General features: G+C 44.0%; 1 protein-coding gene across 1 annotated transcript in view; it reads right to left on the bottom strand.

Moving 5' to 3' along the window:
• Positions 1-23,587, bottom strand: part of TBC1D9 (TBC1 domain family member 9) — a 106,772-nt gene that overhangs the window by 59,343 nt on the left and 23,842 nt on the right. Inside the window, exon 2 of the mRNA XM_074378207.1 lies at positions 4,241-4,351. Within this exon, the coding sequence (XP_074234308.1) occupies positions 4,241-4,351 (111 nt within the window). The remainder of the gene's footprint in view (positions 1-4,240; positions 4,352-23,587) is intronic.

Below are 23,587 nucleotides of genomic sequence, written 5' to 3'. Positions count from 1 at the left end.
GCCGACCTGGCAGAGCATAACTGGGGCAACGAAGCCAGTCGGGCCGGTTCCCGCGGTGCTGCTTCCTTTGTGCTCTTAGCGGCGCAAACAGCACTGAGCAAACCGCTGAACAAAGTGCAGCTCAGAAGGCTGGAATCGATGGCTCAACAGTATATCAGCCAAAGAGAACAGTGGCTTCATTTTGGGTAGCAGTGAAAGAGTCATCTGTCAGACAGAGTTTTGGCTCCCCTTCCCAATGAAAGGTCTCAGTGCCAAAGAAACATAAAAAATCAATTTCTTCAAACCAACTGCATACAGACTGATAGAGGAAGACAATAAAAAAAGCAGCATATGAAAATAATGTTTCACCAAATAACTCTTGCTTTTTACCCCCTCTTCTTTCCATATGCTTCATACTGCCAAGGGCTGGGTGATTACTATACGGGCATACACACACATACACACACACACACACACACACACACACACACACACACACACTATGAAATACTACTTGGCCATAAAAAAGAATGAAATAATGTCATTTGCAGCAACATGGATGGACCTGAATTCATACTAAGTGAAGTAAGCCAGACAGAGAAAGACAAATATCATACAATACCACTTATTATGTGGGGCCCAAAAAAATGATATAAATGAACTTATTTACAAAACAGGAACAGACTCACAGACATAGAAAACAAACAAGGTTACTAGAAGGGGAACGGGAGAGGGGGTGGAAGGATAAACTGGGAGTTTAGGATTTGCTGATACTAACCATTATATATAAAATAGATAAACAACAAGATCCTAAAGTACAGCACAGGGAACTGTATTCAATAACTTGTAATAGCCTATGATGAAAAAGAATATGAAAAGGAATATACATATATGTATAACTGAAACACTATGCTGTACACCAGAAGTTAACACATTGTTAACTGACTATACTTTAATTCAAACAAACAAAAAACTAGGTCCTGCCTGGCTCCAAGTGGCACAAGTCTAAAGCCATCGTATGATCAGGATTCACCACTACGATGACTGCTCTCGTGCAGACAGTGACCTAGGTGAAGATGTTGATGGTGGATGCGCCCTTTAGTTATATTTACACATATCAAAGATTCACAAGGCACATGGCACAAAGCAAAGGTTTTTGCGATCCTGTGGATTCTAACAGGGAAGTGAATTAGACTTTCAATTTTCTGCTGAAGCTTCTCTTATAGCAAAGATTCCTGAAATTAGAGCACATTAAAAAGCTCTTGGTGTGGTGTCCCACCAAATACCAACTCTGTAGCTGTAACTACATTAGCATTAGAATTACAAACCTAAAAGATCAGCATAGCCAAGAAATCTTTCTAAGGTAGCAGCTTCCGCTCTTAAAATCTTCTCAGGAAAGAGAGCCAGCCATTTGGGTTTTTAAAGGGAAATCGATAAGAAGGAACAACTAACGGGTGAGTGGGACTTTTGCAGTGGTTGTCACTTCCGTGGAGTCTTCCACGAGGCAATTCTGGAGCTGTCTCTGCGTGTAATCAATATATACAAAAGCTACAACCGGTCTGGGTTTATTATAAAGAGATCATGCCGTTGTGACAGGCATTACTTACTGGGAAAAGGGAAGTGCATCTCTTTGAGGTATAAATGATGGCATTGGCATTTGCCGCCCAGTGTCCCGCCAGCCTTGGCTTGGCAAACTATTCAGGAATAACTCAGCTTTGTAACTCTGGGCTCTTTCCCACAGGACCCTTCAGAGGAGCCTCTGCTTCGCAGGATGGCAAAGCCTCAGAAACAGACAGAGGAGGAGTGATGTCGGGCAACAGGGGAGAAAAGAAGAGAGGGCTGAGGAGCAGGAAGTCACAGATGGGAGCCAGCTCCTCGCAGCTCGGGAAATGGCGCCCTGACCTGGGCAGGCCAGGAGACCCGAGGGCGCTGAGGCGCTCCAGGCTCCCCAGGTTCTCAGAAGCCTCCGGGCACAAGTGCGGAAGTGCTGGACAGCGAGGGAGGAGTGTCAAACCCTGCTTAAGTCCAGGGGTTCTAGTGCTCCTGCCTGATTTCTAATTTCCTCTCTCTTTCTTCACTTGCTGGCTACAACGTCTATTTTAACACCATTCTACATTGTTTTCCAACTAAAGGTGACACTTTCCCCGCCAACTACCACAGGGCGCTTCCCTTCTACAGTAGCTATGCGGTGGTGTTTCCCTTCATGCCGGATGAATGGCACAGAAGGCCAGAACGCTGTCTTACCCAGCCTGGGTTACACTGATCAGTCTGTCTTCCTCAGGGTCCCAGCCCCCTCTCCCTTGATCCGTCATCCCCTTCCTCTCGCTTTAATCCCCATCCTTTACTCCTAGGTGGTTTCCTCAGTGCCCGGACTCCCAATACCACTCCTTCATTCACCACAATGCATAAATGCTGAGATGTGTCACCGTTTCTCATGGGGCTGTTTGCATCTTAACCAGAAGAACTTTCAAAGGACACAACTACAGTGTTAGAATTTCAGGTGCTGCTAAATCCTTGAGAGTGCATGGCTAGGGCTCCGGAGCTTTCCGGCAGCCTGAAGTCACTCCCAGATAATTTCCCCCTATCCCTGCAAAAGGCTGGTCAAGACTCCAGTATTCAGTTGGGAGCCCCTCCATCCACTGGCACTTACTCACCCTGGGCTAAAACTGAGTATTTCCTGGTATCCTCAAGAGCAGAAGCTGGATCTAATTATCTTTACATCCTTAGATCTCTACACTGCACTTCCTACCAAGCAGAGATCAATTTAAAACCTGAACAAAGTCAACTGAAAGGGCCCTCAATGGCGAAACCGGGAACAATTTATGTAACAAAATAAAGGAAATAGTATTGGATTATAACCCAGAGTATAGAGTAAGTATTCATAAGTCCCTGGTGACAAAAATAATTGAATAAATTAGAACTCCCCACTCTGTAAGTGTGGGCTGTGCACAGTGGCTTCCTTCCAAGGAGGACAGTGTGGAAAGGGGAAGGAAAAGAGTAACGTGACAACGGAGAAATCTGGAAAACACTCCTTCAGCTGGGTGATCAGGGACATCGTCAGACACAAGGCAGCTTGATAGTAAGTGCCCTCACTTGACACGATATGACGAAAACAACACTTTATCGCTGTGATCTCCCTCACAAAAATCTATCACCCCAGCCTAGTCATGAGAGAAACATCAGACAAATTTCAACAGAGGGGCATTCTGCAATACACCTGACCGTTGTCCTTCAAAACAGGCAGGGTCCTCAAAAACAAGGCAAGTCTGAGTGACTTCCACAGCCAAAAGGGAGACTAAAGAGCTGTATCAACTAAATACAGAATAGTATACTGGCTGGGATCCTGGACCAGGAAAAGGGTATCAGGTGAAACTTTAGGAAATCTAAATAAACTGTGGATTCTGTTTAGTAATAGAGCATCCACGTGGATTTACCAATTGGCACAAATGTTCCACACTACGATGTTCGTTGCAGGGGAAAATTGTATATGTGGAGGGCATATGGGAGCTCTCTCAACTATCTGTTCAATTTTCCTGTAAATCTAAAACTGTTCTAAGAAAATAAAACCTATTAATTAAAAAACAAAAATCAAAAGAGGGTTAAAAAAAAAAAAAAAAAAGACAGTGTTCAGTGACCTTGCTCTTCCTATGGTTATTTGCAAACAAATAACTAAAAAGTATCCGAGCCATTTCACGCTCACAGTTCTAGTGACCCAGTAACAGCGTGGGCATTTGTCACCATCTTACACACAGCACCCTGGTACAGACTGTCATCAGGAGAAATAAACAACCCCACTCAGCTGGAGGGACCGTACTAGGACATGGAAGCATTCCCTGGTACACCCAGGATTCCACGTGTCCCTCTTCACCTCCCAAATTCCCCTAAGACAGGCTGGGGCCACGTGACTAGTTCTAGCCAGTGGAGTGTGAGTGGAAGCGGTGACACTTCTGGGCCCAGCAAGTTAAACACAGGTGTGTCAGCACCTCCCACTTTTGCCTTGTAAGTGGACCTTGGAGGCTTTGTGTTCTACGGGGTGGCACTACAGGTGCAGGTGGCCACAGGATCTGAACAAGACTTCAGCAGAGTGAGAAAGAAATTTTCTTGTGTTAAGCCATTGAGATTTAGGGTTCATCTGTTGCAACGGCTATGGTCACTGACCCTGTAATACCAGGTGATTGCGTTCTGCAAATAAATGTTCCTTCCCTTCAGACAGAAAGTCACGAATCCTAATGTTTGCCGTATTTCCAAATACCGTACTTACCACAGGCGATGGTCCAATAGACCAGAGAGTCTGGAGTCTGGTACAGGATTCGGTAAGGAGCCACCCGGGCACTGGAGTCCAGCACGACGTCAAGGGTACCCACCAGGAGGCCTGAGGGCAGAGAAAGGGGGAGAAGTGTGTAAGTGTTTCCTCCAAATTCCCAGAGGCAGCAGTGCGGACGAGCCCTTCTGCTGGGCCTCCCCACCACCCCCTCCCCCCGCATTCCACCTTGACAAAGCTTGACCCTCTCAGACACGATGACGTCGGCTCTACTCTACATTACTCGTTTCATCAACCTCCAAGATACAGTGCACAAACAGAAAGACAGTGCTGGTTTCAAAAACAAAACCAGCAAAGCTTCTAGCTCAGTCTGGCATATGGTAGTATTTATAAACGCCTGTTTCAAATTAAAAAGCAAGGTATTAAGACTGATACGTGGGGATCTCTGCTTTACCTCCATTATGTCCAGTGTGTATGATTTTCTCACCCTTTTCATCCAAGAAACCAATCCTTAATGTGAGTAACTTGCCAAGGCCGTGGGAACCAGTCATGTACATGAGTCTGTGTGCCAGGCTGCCCCAGGTATTATTTTCATGTGCCTCACTTTTCTTTTGTATTGAAAAGGTACAGTTCCGCTCAGCAAATAAGAAATGCCTACTATGCGCCAGGCAAACCCTGTGGGCCTGAAGCTGAATAAAGCAGACCCCCTAAGGCATTTATAATCCAGCAGGGGAGAGGGCCAAGCAATGTTTCAGGGCTGTGTTTAGGAAGGAACAGGGCTGTGAAATATGCATTTGCCCATCTCAACGTCAGAGTCCCCTGCCATTTGTCACATCAATCATTATAAACAGAGATGACTGGAGCCTGGTCTACACTCTGCAAAGATGCAGTAATTATGCTGAGGACCAGGAAAGGGACTGTGGTAGCAAGATGTTGAGTTCTCTGGATCAGGAGGCTCAACAATCTGGCCAGGACCTGGGGGAAACTCGTTCATATCATCCACGTTAAGGCAAGCCTGTACACTCCAGAAGTGAACTTAGCAATTGATTTGTAAGAAATACAAATGCCCAGCGTACCGATGCTCACTTAAGAAGAGGCAGTGCCTTCTCTTGCCTGGATTAGATACCAAACATTTTCTACACTATTCCAGACTATCATGGACACACACACACACACACACACACACACACACACAAATTCCACAAGGTCAAATAAACTACATTCCTTCCTTGGCAGAATGAATCCAAAAGATTGCTATCAAGTAAATGCCCATAATTACTCTAAAGTCATATGGAACCCAGCATAGAGCAGGGTTTGGACTCAGAAGGACCAATTAGGAACTGTGATTAGCTGAAGCATCTTAGGACATTTATTTCCCATGCCTTTGTGTTCTGACAATGATATGACAATTAGAGTTTTGTTCTTAAAGGCTGAATACAACGGGACTTAGGGGCAAGAGGCTGGTTGGAATAAGGGGTTAGTCAAACTACCCAGCACTGCGATAGGGGAGAACAAATCTGACTCCATATTGGATCTGTTTCTTTTACTTTAAGAATACTTTGTATTCTGTTGCTTTTGCTACAAATTAATCAGTAAAGGGATGCTGCCAGTAGCTTAAAGTATACATAACGGCCCATCCCCTGGAACCCTGCCTCCCAGGCCTGAGCCTATGCTAAAACACCTTTGTTTAGATCACAGAAAACCTCCTGACCACGGCTACTTGTGAATGGCTGCAGGAAAGAAGAAATTAACACATCCCCTCTGGAGTCAGGGGACAGGAAATACTTGCAACAACTTACTGCCTTTTTTACTTTACCTCCTCACCTCCCCTTCTTTTTTCTATAAAAACTAGCATCCAAACCTGGGCAAGATGGTTCTTTAATCCACCTCTTCTCAGACTGCTGGCGTTCTGAACAAAGCTGTGATCCCTTACCCCAACAACTGGTCTCTTGGCTGACTGGCCTATCAGGTGGCGAGCAGTACCAAGACACGCCTTTATTTAGTGTGACTTTGACTTAGAGTGCATGTTTATTAAGGATGGCTTTGGGATGGAGCTGACGGTGGTTGAGGCTGGGACGGGGGTGGTAAAGGCCCCCAGCCTCCCCTGCTCTGCCAATTGGAAATAACTAGCTCACTGGAAGCACCAAGCCCAGGGCCTGGCCCCCAGCAGGCTTCTCACAAAGTTCCGCTGAGTCTGAACCACAGGTTCTTCTGAAACTGTCACCACCAGTCTCTCTTGGGGTGTTGTCTTATTACAATGTCTGGAGGCTTGTTCTGACGCTACTGAGTAACACACGATACCATCGAAATGCCCTTCCTTCTGCTCTGTCAGCCTGGAGTCGTGAAGAGCAGTGGACAGTCAACCAGTGTTCAGAAGAGCTCCGTTCTGGCTCTGACTCTGCTGTGACCAGGTCCGGGGCACATGGACATGCCATTTAACTTCTCTGCCTTTCATTTCCTCTGTTGTAAAGTGGCTGTAATATACCTGCCTTCCTGAACCAGGGGTATTAATCAAGGAGCCTAAGGGAGCTTAACATGAGGAAGCCCTACAGTTGTCCTCCTGGTCTGTGTCTAAGGCCAGGAATCCATTTAGGTTCATTCCAAACCGCCGTGACCATTAGCTGCCCTGCCCACATCAGGAAAAACAAACTTCCATTAAAGTGGAAATGAATTTGTGTGTTTGCTCCGGCCTGTGTGAAACACATCAAAAATCAGATCTTTGGCGCCTGCAGAGTTTCCCAAGGGGTAGTTTTCCACATAACGCCACACACACGTGCATTTTTGTTTTCTCAACTGTGACTCAGGTTTACTGCAAAGACCTCTAATTACTCTTTAATTATCTGCAGATGGAGGAGGATATTAATAGGAAAAGCAAGAGTGCCCACTAAACTGGATTCTCTTCTATGTGATCTAGAAGTACAAATACATGTGAACCAGAAATATAAATGCATCACTCATAATAAAACTTCTGTCTCCTTGAATCAAAATACTGGAAGTGTCACGCATGTTGTTTCTAAGGCACACAGACTTCAGCCTGGAATTAGGAGCTGCAGTCGAGGACTAGCCCGTGTGGTTTAATGAGCCACAGAAAGAGCGTCATGGCAGATAAAGACCCTTCCGAGGGAAGGCACAGCTCCCTGGGCAGAGCAGCTGACAGAGGCGGTCTGGGTTCGAGCGTCCTCCAGTCCTAGCTCTGCCACTGCCCAACTCCCAGACCCAGTCTCTCCAAGCCTCAGTTTCCCCATGCTAAATGTCTCACTAGACTTCTCTACTCTCTAACACCAAGGAGAGAAAGCCTCTGAAAAGGTCCAACCCCATCCGCACATCTTGACCACCAGGAATGTCCCCAACTAAAATCCATCTCCAACATCTATTATTCTAGTTAACAAAACCTCCACTGTCACTCACAAGTAAAGAAAACTGAGTGGCTTCAGGAAGACTCCCCTGGGGTGAGAGCTTCTGATTAGATGCCAGTAACCAACCCTGAGTGTGCATTCACAACTGGAGCCACCAACTTCCACTAACATTTAGAGGGACACTACCAGGTAGATTCGTATCTACCAGAGGGTCCCTACTGAAATATTTGTGAATTACAGACAGTATAATATTGCAATGCTCACATCAGGTGCACATAATATTATTTAAAAATGTGAAAGTCCTTTGAAAACTTAGGGCGCTGGATAGCCCAACAGAAAGTAATACTGTGAACTGTGAACTGAGGCCCACAGCTGGCCAGCGAAAGCAATAAACAGACTCTGCTGCCTTAACCCAGAAGTGCCCTCTCGCTTTGTAACACTGACCAGGATCTTCCCTCCACTTCCCTCCAGTACTGTGCTGGTCCATCGGCTCTCACTTCCCACCACCTCCAGTGACAAACTCCTAATTACCTAACGCCGTCTCTTTCCAGCCCAGATCCCCTCCGAGTTTTGCTGCTGTGATACCTATTCTGTTATTTAAAACCACCTGCACATCACGCCGAGTTCCACTTCTCCTCTTTCCAGGCTGGGAGCTCCTTGATGGCAAGGCCTGGATGAATCCTTCGGACTCCTAGGTCCAATGTTTTGCTTGGAGCACAGGAAGCCCTGAACACATGTCTGGTGGCAAGAAAAGTTAGGTATTTTTTGAAAACCCATATGGTAAATTTATCACTGTCTAAACTCTATTGATACAAGGAGTCAAGACTCTGGAAAACAGAAACTCCTCTTACACTCTCTGTCCACACAGAATACTAGAAGATGGGAAATTTAGCCTAGAGAATCCCCCAAAAGCAGCAGTCAGGATTTCCTTAGAAGTCTTACTACTCACCCCTCTGAAATGGCTGTCAAAACACTGAACCTTTCATCATTTCCCACACAAAGCACTGTTTCAGCAGCTGTTCTAGTCAGCTATTTCTGGTGTTAAACAATCTTTGATTGCCTGAGAAAACTGAATCAAATTATAGCCCTCAAAATAGCTCTTCTCTGCATCTACCTATTACATTAGTTCAGGGGCAGCTGGTAACATAAACGTGCTGTTTTCAAGGAGATTCAGAAAACACACGACGGAACTGGTACATTTAGGCATCCCACCAGCTGTGGGCGCTAGGGGGTGTGTGATGCAGACAGTCATTTCCACTCCTGGGCAGCCCCTCACCCTTCTGGGGGCAAGGATGTGTCAGGGGAGTACAGGACATGCAGGAATGTGCCCATGACAATGATCAATCCATCTGCTGGTGATCTTGGAATAATGTAGTGTCAAAGGGGACAAGACCCTAAAGCTCACTCGACCTCCCTCTCTCCCCTCAGCCTTGCAGCAGTCAGATGAGGCTGAGCCCTACAGAGACCATGCCGGAGTGGTCTGGGAGGTGGGCTGTGTCCCGACATGGATGCTCTAATAGTACCCATTCAGAGAGCGCCTGGGATGTATTGAGCACTACTGTTTAATAAAATACTTCAAAACCACAGAAAATTACTGAAAATTACAAAATATACGTCCCACCACTCTGTCTTTAACACTTGGCCTTATCTACTTCAGATCTGTTTTTTTTTTTAACGAAAGAAAACATAACACAGACAGCAAAGGTCCCCTTAATGCCCCCCCTTAATCCTATTTCCCTCTCCATTCACCATCCTCAAAGTTTTTATTCTTCCCATCCAGGTCCTTATATTTTTATTGCCCCCTATGTATGTACATGAAATACAGATTTAACACTGATGTATATTCTCAATTTTACATTAAGGATAAAGAGCAGATACTGTTCTGCAATTTATTTTTTTTTACTCAATAATATATTTATAAAACTTACCCAGGTTATACTTATAAATCTGATTCATTCACTTCAAATAGTGTGTAATATTCCACTGTTTAAAATATACTGTAATGTATCCATTTCCTAATAAAGGACGTTTGGGTTTATCTCCTTTTTTTTTTTTCTTTGCTATAATGGGCACTGCAATCAGTCTCTGTACTTGGTCTTTAAACATATGAGTACTTTTTTAGGATGAAATTGTTGGGTCACAGGGTAAGTATATTTTGAAATCTTATTCCTTATTACAAAACTGGTCTCCAAAGTGACTGTGCCAATTCACAATCGTACCAGGAAAGTGAGAGAATATGTTTATCCGTAATTTCCGCAACCCTTAGTATTATCAGATTGTTTCATTTTCACCAGTCTCAAGGGTGAGAAACGATATCTATTTGTTGTTTAAATTTGCATTTTTCTGATTATTAATGAGTTTGGGTATCTCTTCCAGCTTATCGGCCACTCCAATTTTCCATTCTGTGAGTTATTTGCCTTTCCTCCGTACTGACATTTGCTGAGAGATCCAGGTCAGAAATTCAGAGTTCACTACTTAGAGACTTCCTAATATCCACGCTGGATTTTGATTCATTTCAGCAAATACACAGATATTTCTAAAGCCAGAGGGGCTGTACACTTGGATTTACTTCGATATATTTATATTCTGTACAGATGCAAGACCTTGGGACCAGTATTTGCAATCCCTCTGCATCCCTCCCATGTAGGTTTTCTGTGGGTTGCAGGCTTCTACCTTGTCCTTCTGCCTGCGGCTGCCTTGATGTAAGTGGTACACCGCCTATTAGTCTCAGCCCTTATGTCTGCACATGACGTTAGGCAGAAAGGCTTAAACAGTAACGTCCTGAAGCAGCTGCTGACAGATACACAAACTCCAGCCACACCATAATTTTTACACTTCTCTTAATAAATCTTGCTTGTTTGTTTTTAAAGCCTTCAAGGCTTCACACAGCTGTTTTACTCCATCTGGAATGTCCTTTCTTTTCTCTTTCTGGCAAACATCTATTTCCCTCAATATCCAGGTGAAGTGTCACCTAAGGCATTTGTTTTGCTTTCTTCCAACACTCAACCCCCAAATCTCCTGGCAATTAACTGTCCCCTTGTCTGTGGTCTGCCAACCACCTTGCACATCATATTACTAAGGTAATTATCACATTGTTTCTTGCCCAGAAAAAAAGTCGGTTCTTCCTATCAGGCTGTGAGCTCCTTGAGGCAGGCACGGCCTTATTTATCTTGGAATTCCTGAAGCCTAGAATGATGTCCAGCACATCATGCTGAATGTTTATAAAATGGGCCACAAGCTTTTCTACCTGATGGACATTGGGAGAAACCAAGAACTATTTCCAGAGCTTATTCACCTCTGTGTCAGGGGACCCAATATAATAAGTTCTAGTCATTTGCCACAAAGAATCAGACAATGAAAGGGGACCAAGACTTGAGAAAAAGGCTAGAAAATCTCATCTCAGACTGTGGGAGGTAATGCTGCTCAAACTCATATCTGAAACTGAAATTTACCATGAGACGTTAACTTCTCTAATTTCTGGAAGTAATCTGTCCCTTTTTACTAAATGTGGAGATTGATCTGAAATGAAGTTGGAGCGAAAGCAGAGATATTTAGGGAAAGTACAAGTCTTTCTATTCTCCTACTTTTGGAAACTAGTCCAGAGATTAGATTTGGTTGCCCCAAAACCAAGAAAACCCAAAGATTTAATCAATTTAAACTCTTGCATCCTGCACACAGATTTTTAAACACTTGCTTGCTCACCATACTGGCCAGAGACCAGGAGAGAGATTAGGGACCGGCATGTGTGCACAGTCGCAAAGGAGAAGGCTGTGAGGGTCAGCTGAGGTGAGGGTCAGCTCCCTACCTACACATGCACCTGAGCTTGCAGCATCACCGTGACCAACGTGAGGGTCCAGTCGGCCACTGCAGGCCAGATACAGTGTGCACAAGAGACAAATACAGGTGATGGCTGCTCTCCACCCAAGCAGAAAAGGGACACGAGAGGTTTGCAGGGGAGGTGGCTGAAGATCAGGATGGGGGCAATCTGTTTTCCCTGTCCATAACCTCAAAAAGTCTAACAGCCTTTCTCAAGCGTGGGTACTCCTGGCAAAAAGGAGAGACCAACGCTGACACTGGGATCCTACCTTCAAGGTAGAACAGTCTGGAAGTGTCTGTGATTCCCTAAGTCTTGTACATTTCCCACCCCTTCTAGCACATTTAAGTAAAACTGGTTTCTCAACATGGTTCAAACTGTTGGTTGAAACAGATCATCCACAAAACCCCCCTCCCCTTCACAGCTGCTTCTCGGGACACCAGTCCAGCCAGACGTATATCATGGTTGCCGTGAAATAAAGACAAATTACTTGAGGGGAGGGAGCCCATCTACACACGTACACACACACACACACACACACACACACACACACACACAGGAGAACCTGTGACTGTCTGTGGAAAGATGAATTAATGAGAATTCTGCTAGCATAGCAAATACATTGCTGATTCTGTCAATTAGGACAGTCCTCAAACTATTTGCGGTTAAGAATCAGTTTTTAATTTCCAATGTGTTGCAGACTGACATGTCTGTAAAATACAGTGCCTATGAAATACTAAAATATATCTAGAGAATATGAAAAAAGACAAAGAAAATATAAGCCTTCAATTTTCTCATTATTTAACTCAACAGACAAATTGTTCCAGGTTTCTAAATGCTTAATCTCAATTTCCATTCTTGAGCTCAAGGCAGTCGTTAACAAACAGGCTGCAAACTGGCACTTTAAATAATGCTGAATTAGGGAAGGAGAGGCTGAAGGGCAGTAATTTGCTCAGGACTGTGTTTATTAGAATCATATATACTTTTAAAGTGGATAGTCAAATCTATGTCATAACTTTTTATTTGAGAAATGAAAAAAAATCATAGTTCTTCCACTGCAAACTAAAATAAAATTCAACAAAATTATTTTTCAATTGAAGGCAAGAATACATGAATGGGGGGGAGGCACGAGGGTTTCCCTGTATATTTATCTCAAGGGACCCGGGTTTTAAAGTGTGGAGAACCAACCTGAAACTAACATGATATTGTCCATCAACTATATTTCATTTAAAAATAATAATGAATAAACAAAAGTGAGGAGACTCTGACCTAGCATATGAGGTGGTCCCTGAGAGACCCTTGACTCATATCTTACCAAGAGGGGATCAGGCTGAAGAGGGCAGAAAGACAAAACTTGGAGAGGCAGGGCACCCCCTCTGTAGTATTTCAAACTAATTCTGGATAATGGGGTCTTTGAAACCCAAGCTTACATAAATACCCAGAAAGTTAGGGCTCAAAATATACATCCATATTTTCCTCTACAAAAGATAAAGCACAGACTGGTTTGTAACTAAACAACCTGGGCAGAAAACTGAAATCTGAAGAGGATTTGGCCTGCAGGGCCTCTGTCCGGCAGCCAGTTAGCTGCGCGCAGCTCAGATCTCCCAAACATCCTTGAAGGCCCGTCTTCCAGGAGCTGCTCCATTTACCCTGCAGGCCAGTCTCTTAAAGTCACACGCACCTCCTCCTGCACAAAGGGAGGGCAGGTGGAATTGATTTTTCCTTCTCTTTGGGGTGGCATCTGAGAAGGAATCATTTTATTTTAGTTATTTTAAATAACTTCTTAATACCTCACTTTACACCCTAGTTAAGATGAGCCACATAATTTGTGGAGCCCTGTGCAAAATGAAAATGCAGGTTCCCTTGCTTATAATTTCTTGGGGATTTCTAGACAGCCATAGGAAAACATTAAATCAAGCCTGGGGCTCTTCTAAGTGCAGGTCCTGGTGCACCAGCACGGACCACAGACCCCAGAGCTGGCCCTGACGCCAGCAGGCAGTGGTGATTTCATCTCCACGAACATGATGCTCAGACTTTTGTCAGGGATTCAAGTCTGCTCTGACACAGATCAATGAGGACAATGGACTGAATTGATTCAGAAACACTCCAGGCACCTGTGCAATCCAACTCCTCAAACAAGCCCTCAACCCAGGAAGAGGAAGGGAGATGCATTTTCATTTCATTTTCAGTTGCTTCCATTTATACGACGGGAAGGGGTATTGATTCCCATCTTGTCTGTGGAGGCAGGTCTGAACGTCTGAAACTGATGGCTCAAGGCCGGCCAAGGTCAGCCACGAGAACAAGGATGCAGAAGCCCTTTCGGTGCTGCTGAGAGCAGTTCACTGATGTGAAGCCCACTGCTTCTAAGAGACGAGCCACACCCACTGCCTCGGTGAAACCTGGGCTTGACACCCCTCGGACCCCTTCTGTCAGGCGGGCCAAGTTTTGCAGGAGCCACTTACTGTCCCAAACGACTGCCCACCCTTCTCCTAATTCACCTAACCCCCTTCTCCGCAATGAAATAACAGCATGAAGTTATTATGAATTTAAAATTACATTTAGGCAATAACCTAGAATGTCTATATAAATTATAGTACAGGTATACAATGATGCTTAGACATTTAAAATCACGTCCTCAAATAATTTTTTAATGATATGGCAAGATGTATCTAGTATGTTATGTGAAAAAAACCACAAAACTATCATTTTTGTTCTATATGATCCCACTCTGTCCAAGTACAATACTGTCTATATTGAATTATAACATATGTATTATTTTTAAAGATTACAAAAATGAACATATTGGTGGACAAAATAATTTTACTTTCTTTTGTGTTGTTCTGTGTTTCTAAAAGTTTCTCAAATGTACATTCAATACTTTTACGATGTAAAAAATTGTTGTTGTTGTTGTTTTCTCAATTATTTCCAACCTCCTACTTTGGGCTTTGTTTACTCAAAGAGAAAGCGTACCATCAAGTAAACAGACGGTTACCATGTTTACAGCAAAGCTGCTGCTTCATGGCAGATAACCACAGGTAAGTGGTCTTGTTGCTAGGATGCAGCGTGCCAGCTTGGGGTCAGTAGCTAAGTGAATGGCATCCCCAAAACAAGTTCCAGTGGAGAGGGGCCTGGCCTTTGTCTTTAGAAATTCTTTTAAAATTCATATTTTCCCTCTAGTAGACAAAGCACACCAATACAACAAATTGGTACATATTAATACACATAGGGCCATACTGCTTAACCCAGTTGTAGTGACTAGGTGTTTAATAACTAGCTTATCTTAAGACAGGAAGTTTGTAGTCCCAGGATAAAAACCACAAAAGCTGAATGAAATTAGTTTTGTTATTTTTATCACTGAGTATTCATTATATTTTATAACTGAACATTCATTATATTTTAAGTACCCATAGTGTTTCCTTTGGCTACATATAAGCAAGACAAACAAAGAGGCAATATGTGCTCATATCTACAGAGGAAACGCCTGGAAGGAGGCACACCCAACTGTTCATACTGATGACCGCTGGAGAATGACACCAGCCTGGGGAGATGTCCCCTAGGGAAGAAATCAGGAACTCTTCTGAATTATTAGAACTGCATTTTTTTAAGTAGTTGTTCTGCCGTTGGAACTATACTTTATAAAACTTTGTATTCATAATTATTTACAATTTGCATATGTTATAATATAGCAATAATAAAAGAATAACAGAACATCATTTTAAGATTTCATAAAAGATGAGACTATGTGACCCGTCAGCTCCGGCTACCACTTCCTGCCATGGGCACCGGCCACCCTAAGAACCGGTCACCCTATGATGCTCACGTTGGGGTGGGCAGGAGGACCGTCACGCTGCACAAAATAAGACTGCCTTCCACCAGGGCAAACGCACGGGGCTCAGGTGTGGCCTATGTGGAAGATGAGGCCGGCCCATCACACCCTCTCAAGGGAGTCTGAGCTGAGGCAGACTAGGAGGAAAGCCAAGTAGCTAGAGAAATGGATGCTGAAAGGATTTCGTGAGAAAGGAGGGCAGCAAGCAAGCCAGATGCCACAGAGGCAGAAACACTGAGCTAAAGAAGAGATACAAAGCAGAGGTTGAGACAGCCAGCTGTCAGCAGGATAAGTGAGCAGAAATGGAGAGGGCAGAGGAGGGACCACGCAATCGGGAGCTGAGGGGGAGGCAGGGAGCCACTTCCCTTCAGCTGTCTTGCTTCCTGTCAGCTCTCCAGGCCTGGTGCCAGGTCCATGCATCCTGCCAACGAAACCCAAGTACCTAAGGTAACTTGAGTCTCTGGTCCTCGCAACCAAAAGTGACCAACTAAAACCCTAACTACCCCCTTGGCTCCATCTAAGATGGACTATTGGTAAACGTTCCCTTTGTTAGGACAGCAAGGCGAGTGTTATGTAACACAGTGCCAAGGCATTAACAGCAAGTTAATAATACGCCTTCCAGCCTTGCATCCAAATATTCCAAAACAGATAAAAACAGAACTGTGATTAAAACAATCATGCTATTTTCAGGGCAGAAGTACATAGCAGCCTGGCATTTTGTCTTGACTTTCTCACTTTTAGGGCATCCAACCTCACCTGCATTCCCTCTTCGGAAGAATTCTGAGTCTAGCTTAGCCTTAAGTCACCTGGATGAGACTAAGGTCTATTTCACAGAGACATCTCAGTTTGTGATGGATCAAGTGAAAGCAATCTTCACCTAAGGTCTAGATAAAGCTTTAAAGAGAAAAATCAAGCTGGAAGGACCTGAAAATAAAGAGAATCACAGTGCCAACAAGTGGGAGAAACCAAACTAGGAAGCCTGCCAAAGAGGCTTTGACTTTGCAAAGCCCGGTGTGTGGCAGCAAGTAACGTCTGTATTTTGTCAAGTTATATATTATGACCTGATGTGTTTTTCAATACGTGGAAACGACCTGCAAATGTAGGTGAGTCCCTTATGGAATACATTAAATCCAATTAAGATTTCTTGAGAAACAGTGCAGGAATGGCCTGGAAATAGCTTGTATACTATTCTGAAAAATGTCAACAATGGATGGAAAAAAGGATCACCAGCAATAATGGAAAGCAGTGTACTGTGAGGTAAGGGGGGATAACCTTTGCAAAGTGATTTCAAAGTCATTTCCAAGAAATTGGGTTTTTTTTCATGCTATAAAACCTGACACAACAGACACAGAGAAGGATGGCAACCAGTTGTGTGGTATTAGCAATGTCACGGACTCATGTATCTTCAAGCAGAGACTGACGAAGGAAGATGAAAGCTGGGGGAAATTATTTTTTATATTATTGTTTTATTAATGAGTAGGGGAAATGAAAGTAATGAGGGTCTTGTTATGTTTCTTTCACCCTGAATTACATCTCCTATACCTAGCTCCTTAATCTCTAAGCAAATATGATAGATGCACACGAAAATGTATACACATACATATATACATACATAGTTTGCACACATATATATGAATACACACATATGACAATCTGCTCATTTAAAATGAGTTTAGAGCAGTGAAGTGTCTTAAAAAAACCCTCAAATTTTGGTTTCTATCTTTGGATTTAAAGAAACATAATATGTATAAAAGAATAGGATTAAATCAAAATCAATATTCTAAGACCTTTACATATAATCACCTTCAAGAACTCCTTTAATGCAATGTTTCTCAACCAATACACTTTTTGAATAAACATAAAACACTCTCTCCCTCAGATTCTGTTATGTGACCCTAAATGCCCTGATTCTGTATAGAATCAGCATATGTTCCGTGAATCCAAAAGACATAGGCAGAAGATTTTTGCCTCAACTTTTCTTTCTGTCATTTATATTGGGAGGGAGGTGGGAAGAGGGAGAAATACATGGAAAAGTGGAAGAGCCTAAGTTTGAAAATTTTTCCAGTTATAAATTAACAGCATTTATGATGCTGTTTCAAACAGCACAGGCTTCTTAGGGGACAGCTATCACACGAACGAGTCTGGAATGCCGATGATTCTTCCTCGATGGCTAATTCACCAGCCCTTTTCCTTTTAGACACGACTCTCCATTTCCTGTTGTGACAATATCTCATTTACGGCTCTGAGACTAACTTCTCAGCAGCATGTCCGCTGTGACCCCGGGTGGCAAGGAGGCAAAGGCTGTGGGAGAAGCCGGCAGCAGGAGGCATGTCATCACCGAGCTTCCAGGCTTCAGAACCTCTCCTCTGCCAGTGGGGGGCCGGGGCCTCTGAAACCTAGACGTCAGATCAGGAGAACAGATTGTTTCCACGGCTCTGTCTAGGCGTGAAGATTATATGATCAGGAAAGGTGTGCTCTTGAGGCGCTCAGGGTTTCCCCCAGGGGCAACCAGTGCATTCTCTGAGATGAGACAGGAGAGCAGGGTTCTGGGTGCCTCCAGGTGCCCAGCCCTTAACTGTCTGGCATGAGGCACGGCTTCCCAGTGGTGCCCAGGAAGACAGTGACACAGACTCCCTGAGGGCGGCTGGGCGGGGCCTTGCCCACATGTCATGCAAATACTCCCACTTCCTTAGTGTGCAATGATGTGAAAATAGGTGGAAAGCTCTGGATTGGGTGAAACAAAGCGAGAAAAGTCTTTAAGATAACAGCACATTACAAAATTCCTATACATTTACTTTTGATATATACGGACATCATTCAATTGAATTGATAGTATGTCGTTCTGCAAGAATCTGCCTATAAAAATACATTAAATGTGCTCTACTTTATTTGAATGCAATATATATTTTCTCTCTCTCTCTCTTTTTTTTTTACAGGAAAAGAATACATCTAGCTGTGTATGTTGGGACGTGACTCATGTGACATTTGCCTCATCTTGGCTTCCCTTTCTGTTCATTCTTTGAAAATTTTTATTAGACCAGAAAAATCCCCTTGTAAAAGTTTCAGGATCTCTGATCCTCATTCCTCACTCCTCTGAATGGACCTGGAGGAAAAGTGAGTCAGGGCCACCCTATGTAACCTATGGCCAGGGTCTCAGGCCTCCTAGCTCTTCCCGGAAGGTCCAATGAATAAACCACCACAGTGACCTAACACTTTCTCAATAAGCAAGCCAAGAGGTTAGGAAATTACCAACATGCCTATTTCAACTAATTTCCAAAAAGATCATCAGGGAAACCCCTAGAAAAACTAAGTCTTTTCACACTTGGGAGAGTGCCAGAGTACAAAGGAAACACTTAGATTGCACTGGTCTGCCTCCTCGGTGGGAGTGAGAACATTTCCAACATGGCAGGGCCCACCAGGGCTGCACAAAGTAGTCACAGGTGGTGAGTTCAAGTTCCCACCTTCCCACTCACAAGCTGTGTGACTTCCAACAAGTCACCTGGCCTCTCTGTGCCCTACTCTCCTGCCACTAAGTCAGAGATCATTCATCTCCTCTGCCAGTCTCCCAGGGTTGTTGGGAAAATCAGGTGACATATGTGCATAAAAGTGCCACATGAACTGCAGAGTATCTTGTCCATGTAATGTATGCAGGATTTTTTTTAAAATAATGCTTAATTTTACAGCATGAAAGGAGCTTTAGGTCATAACACTTCCATCTTCTATTATAGAGGAGACTGAATGACAGATGAAAAAGTGCCTGCCAAGCTTATGAGGGTTCTTTTTTTCCATTTTTTTTTTTCCTTATGGAAGTATAGCTGATTTACAGTGTTATGTTGGTTTCAGGTGTACAGCAAAGTGATTTGGTTAATATATCTATGCTTTTTCAGATTCTTTTCCATTATAGGTTATTACAAGATACTGAATATAGCTCCCTGTGCTGTACTCGTTGTTTATCTTGTTTACACCTGGTAGTGTGTATAGCCAAGGTTATGTTTTGAATCTGAGTAAGTAGTTACCATGGTTATTAGCACCCAGAAGAGGTGAAGGAATAATTACGATCTCATTCCTGCAGGCACAGGTTTTCATCTTTATCATCACGAAATGGACACTGAGCACCAAGGAGAGGCTACTTTGCTGGGCAATGGAATTAGAATCTATGTCTGCTGTCTCTGAGGAGACCAGGATCCGGTTGGGAAGGCAGAAGCACCACATACAAATGGCAACCATTAAAGTGATCATTTGCTCAGGTGGTTCAAGAGTACGTGCAACAGATGCTAAAAGGTGATCACCCAGGGCTGGGGTGCTCACGTGAGAGACTGTTTTGAACAGCATCCTGGAGTTGGACTAGGTAGAAGATAGCACTTCAAAGCACTGAGAACCTGAGTGGAACCCCAGTCTGACTTGAACCCTAGGGTCATGACCTTGAACCGAGGTATATAATTTGTAAAAAATGTTTCTTCATCCATAGAATGAAGGTAATAGTATCTTCCTGACAGGGTTGCAGTGGGGAGTAAAGGACACAAGGCGTATGAAACATACAGTGCCGGCACTGGGGAAGGATTCAGCAATCGTACTGCTGGTGGTTGCTGAAGTGTGGCAAGGCAGCCCAGCACAGCGGGAAGGCACACGGCCTGTCTGGGGAGTGACTGCGGGTCTGGAGGAAGGAGCAGATCGCGGTTTGGCGGCCCCATGCTGCACTGTTTGGACTTTGTAAGAACTGGCCATCATGTGTGTTGTGTAGAAATCTCTCCGGCGGCAGCGTGGAGTTGTTAGGGGAGGGGGAACAGAAACAGGAAAACCGCTTAGGAAACTATGAGGAGGAGGAGATGTATTGAGCCCCTTCACCCCTTCTGTCGTATCAGGTACTGTTCCTTACACAAGATCACCTCTTTCATCCTTGCAAAAAACCAGCAAGGTATTATCCGCATGTCACAGATGAGGAAATGGAGGCTCGGAGACATTCAGTGAATGAAGCCAGGATGCGTTTAACTGTCCAAGCGAGTCCACTAAGCTGCTTCCCACACGCAGGGTGACGAGGGCCGTTTTGTGGCAGGTGCAGCAAGAGAAACCGGACATCACTGCGTTACTTCAGTGGTAACACTGGCCACCCCAGGGAAGGTGGCACATTCTCTGCTGTTTTTATTTCTATTAGGAAGAAGCCTTCTTAATCCACTCTTTCTCTTCGGGGTGGGGGTAGGGAGAGAGGCAGGGAGACTAACCTTTGAAGAGCTGGTTTCCAAGGCTGCCCAAAAGCTTCTACCGACAGTGGCAAGTTCGGGCCTCACAAGTTCATTATTTTCTGCTTATTCTCCAGATGGGAACCAGGGACCCTGTGGGTGGGACCAGAGACCAGTGTGTGTGTACACCCCAGGGGGAGCCACTGTGGCCTGGCCAGCACACACAGCTCCTCTCCTGGTTCCTAGAAGGTGCTTTCTCTCTGAGATAAATGTCCTCACTATAGCTCAGCCTTCCTGCAAAGGAAGTTTCCAGAATTACCCTGGTACCTAACTGGCAATAGACAACTAAATCCAAAGAGTGGGGAAGACTTTAGAGAGCCTAAGGGTCTGGGGAGCAGAGTCCACGTTTCCACTAGAAGCCTTGTTTACAACACGCTAGTTGGAGAAATGAAATGAAGTGTACTACACATGCCAAGCATATGTATATCATTCCAACTGACCTTTCTAAACACCACCAAACAACTCGGCTAATGCTAACAGCAGAGGCCATATGTCAGCTGCTCTCCTAATCACTTTACATGCGTTTTTTAATTCAATCCTCACAACATCCTATGACATGTATGCAACTATTATCCCTACTTGATGGATGAGAAATCTGGGGCTCAGGGAAGTGAAGCCACTTGCCCAGGCGGCACACAGCCACTTTGGGACAGGGGGCAGCCCTGATCACCGGGCCCAGGATAGGGCACCAAAGCCTGTGCCAGTTTCACTGTATCAGCTCCTGTAATCATCTCCTTAAGGGAGCTGAGGCTGTTCAAAGGCAAGTGGTACAAATAAAGGAGTAATAATAAGGGCTTCTTCAAGCTCCCGGAAAATTCAATCTGATTTCAGCCCTTACATACATTAGATCCCACAGCATCCTTCCCATTTCCATTTTTTAAACTGACAATCTATAAAAATGGCAGTGTTCTCTTTAACCCCCACTTGTGTAACTGTTAGAAATTTTCATAAAGAAAGATGCTTCCCAGTCAGGATGAAACACTGACAGCAGGCATCACCTCAGAAACCATGAGGCAGCTGAGAGCACTGGTGAGCCTATTGCTGACCCAGATGTAGCCCCCAGCCAGGGTGCCTGCAGGGGTCCATAAGAATTCCTTCACCTCCTCTCCTTCAACCACCTAAATCCCTGAGTGGAGGAACATAAAATACCAGCCCTTGGCTTACAGGCTCTGTGTTGTGGCAAAGAGTATTTGATGAACTGCCACCTTCCTGCTCGTCTTATTCATATCGAGATCATCCTGGCCCAGGGTCTAGAACGATTCTCCTGTGGCTGACGTCTGTCTTGGTAACCTGCCCAACATTCCAATTCCCTGAGCACATCGTCTCCCTGCTTGCTAACACCTGCTCATCTCTGCCTAGGTCTTAACCAGCTGCCTTCCGCTGACACTTTCTCAGACTGCACATCTAGCCTCAGTGGGTATCAGTTGCTAACTCCATTCTCCCAGGGCTGGCCTGTCCATCTCCAACCCAGGATTTATCCCACCCCTGTCCTGGTTTCCTGTAAGGCCTGCAGCCTATCTTTCAATCAATGAAAGTAGTAAGCGATGCCCAATTCAAAGGCGTAGAGAGGATCTTTGGGGGAGGAGAGATTTACTCAGGCCAAGCTTCAACCATCAAAATAGCTCCGAATGACATAAAATCAAAGAAGGGAACACAGTATCACTTGGGTATATGGACCAATTACTGTTTGTCAAAGTGACCAACCACAGATGTCATGACTAAAAAAGCTATTTGGTCATTTGAGAAGTTCCACTGATCGCTGATCATTCTGCATCTCCACTCATTCATTTCCCATAAGTGGGGGGGAAAAAAAACCTCAGAAATAAAGAAGGAGCAGGGACAATGTAAACTACACCCAAGTGTGGTTGTTGAAATCCTTTCCATTAACCCCTCCATCTGGCTCTATAAACAGGTAGATCACTGTCATAATAAAGCCAAGACCAAAAATACCTTTATTCAGTGTGAACTGAGGTTAGAGACCTAAATGTGCCTCCAATAGATAATTCATTTATCATTCAATCGTTCATTCATCCAGCAAACATTTACACAGTGACTTAACACATGTCTGGTATGGGGCTGGGTCAAGGTAATCCTATGTTAATCCTAAGAAACCTTTGGTTTAGTGGAGAGTAACCAGTTTGGCAAAAAATACATGACAGATACCACTATGACTCTGGCCTCTTAATAATATTTCTTAAAAGTGATACTTTTGTCCACTTTTTGACTGTTATTAAAACAAACCCTTATTTTCTGCTCCATGCTGGAGTTATTTACTTGTTTGTTCGTCTTCATTCTACTTCGAAAAGGCACCCATCACCATTCTGTCTGATATGTCATCATCCTCCCCCCTCCCAAGTGTGCCTCTGATTGGCCCCACTTCCTTCCTTCCCAGAATATTGGATTCTTCTGGTTATTTCTCCTCCCTGGTCACTGAATTAGGGCTAATGAATCTTTGGGGTTCTCTCTCATCATCTTTCACTCTTTCTCTTTCCTCCTTGCCCCCCTCTTCTTCATTTCTTTCAAGTTCTTTTGGGAGGGAGGGGGGTGAGCTTTTTATTTTTCTTAGACTATCAAATTACACTATACGATGTAAATCATGGTACTTACTCATTAGAGTTCTTTCCAATGAGAAAGGCCACACTACGTCTGACTGGTAATGGCATCCTGAATTACAAACTCTAGTAATTCCTAGTAATTACCCCTTCTATGCCGTGAACTCTCAGGTTCTCTTCTCAAGACCCTGAGTGGTAGGCATAAAGAAAAAGATGTCCAGATACCACAACTTAATCATCACGACCTTCTTTGAAGGTTTGACATGAGAAGGCATCAACAGAACCAGCCTCGAACTAACCGATTCACGTAATTACTTTGCAGTCTTTGATAGCTTCCTTCCAATCTAGACAGGCTCTCGGAATCACTGAAATCAGAAAATATTAATGTATGGGCTCCAAAAAAAGTCAAGTTTAATAATTACAAAGTGCTACCTTTTAACTATACAAGTAGCATCACTTTCTGAGTAACGTTAACAAAAGCCACAAAAATAACAATTGATGGCATATTTGTGAAATGCTCCTGATTAACGCAAACAGGCACAATTAATGGAAGGTCACTGCA

The sequence above is a fragment of the Camelus bactrianus genome, chromosome 2 (assembly GCF_048773025.1).
Source record: "Camelus bactrianus isolate YW-2024 breed Bactrian camel chromosome 2, ASM4877302v1, whole genome shotgun sequence".
Lineage (NCBI taxonomy): Eukaryota > Metazoa > Chordata > Mammalia > Artiodactyla > Camelidae > Camelus > Camelus bactrianus.
The sequence above is the reverse complement of the archived record's forward strand: the minus strand, read 5'-3'. Positions and strand labels throughout refer to the sequence as shown.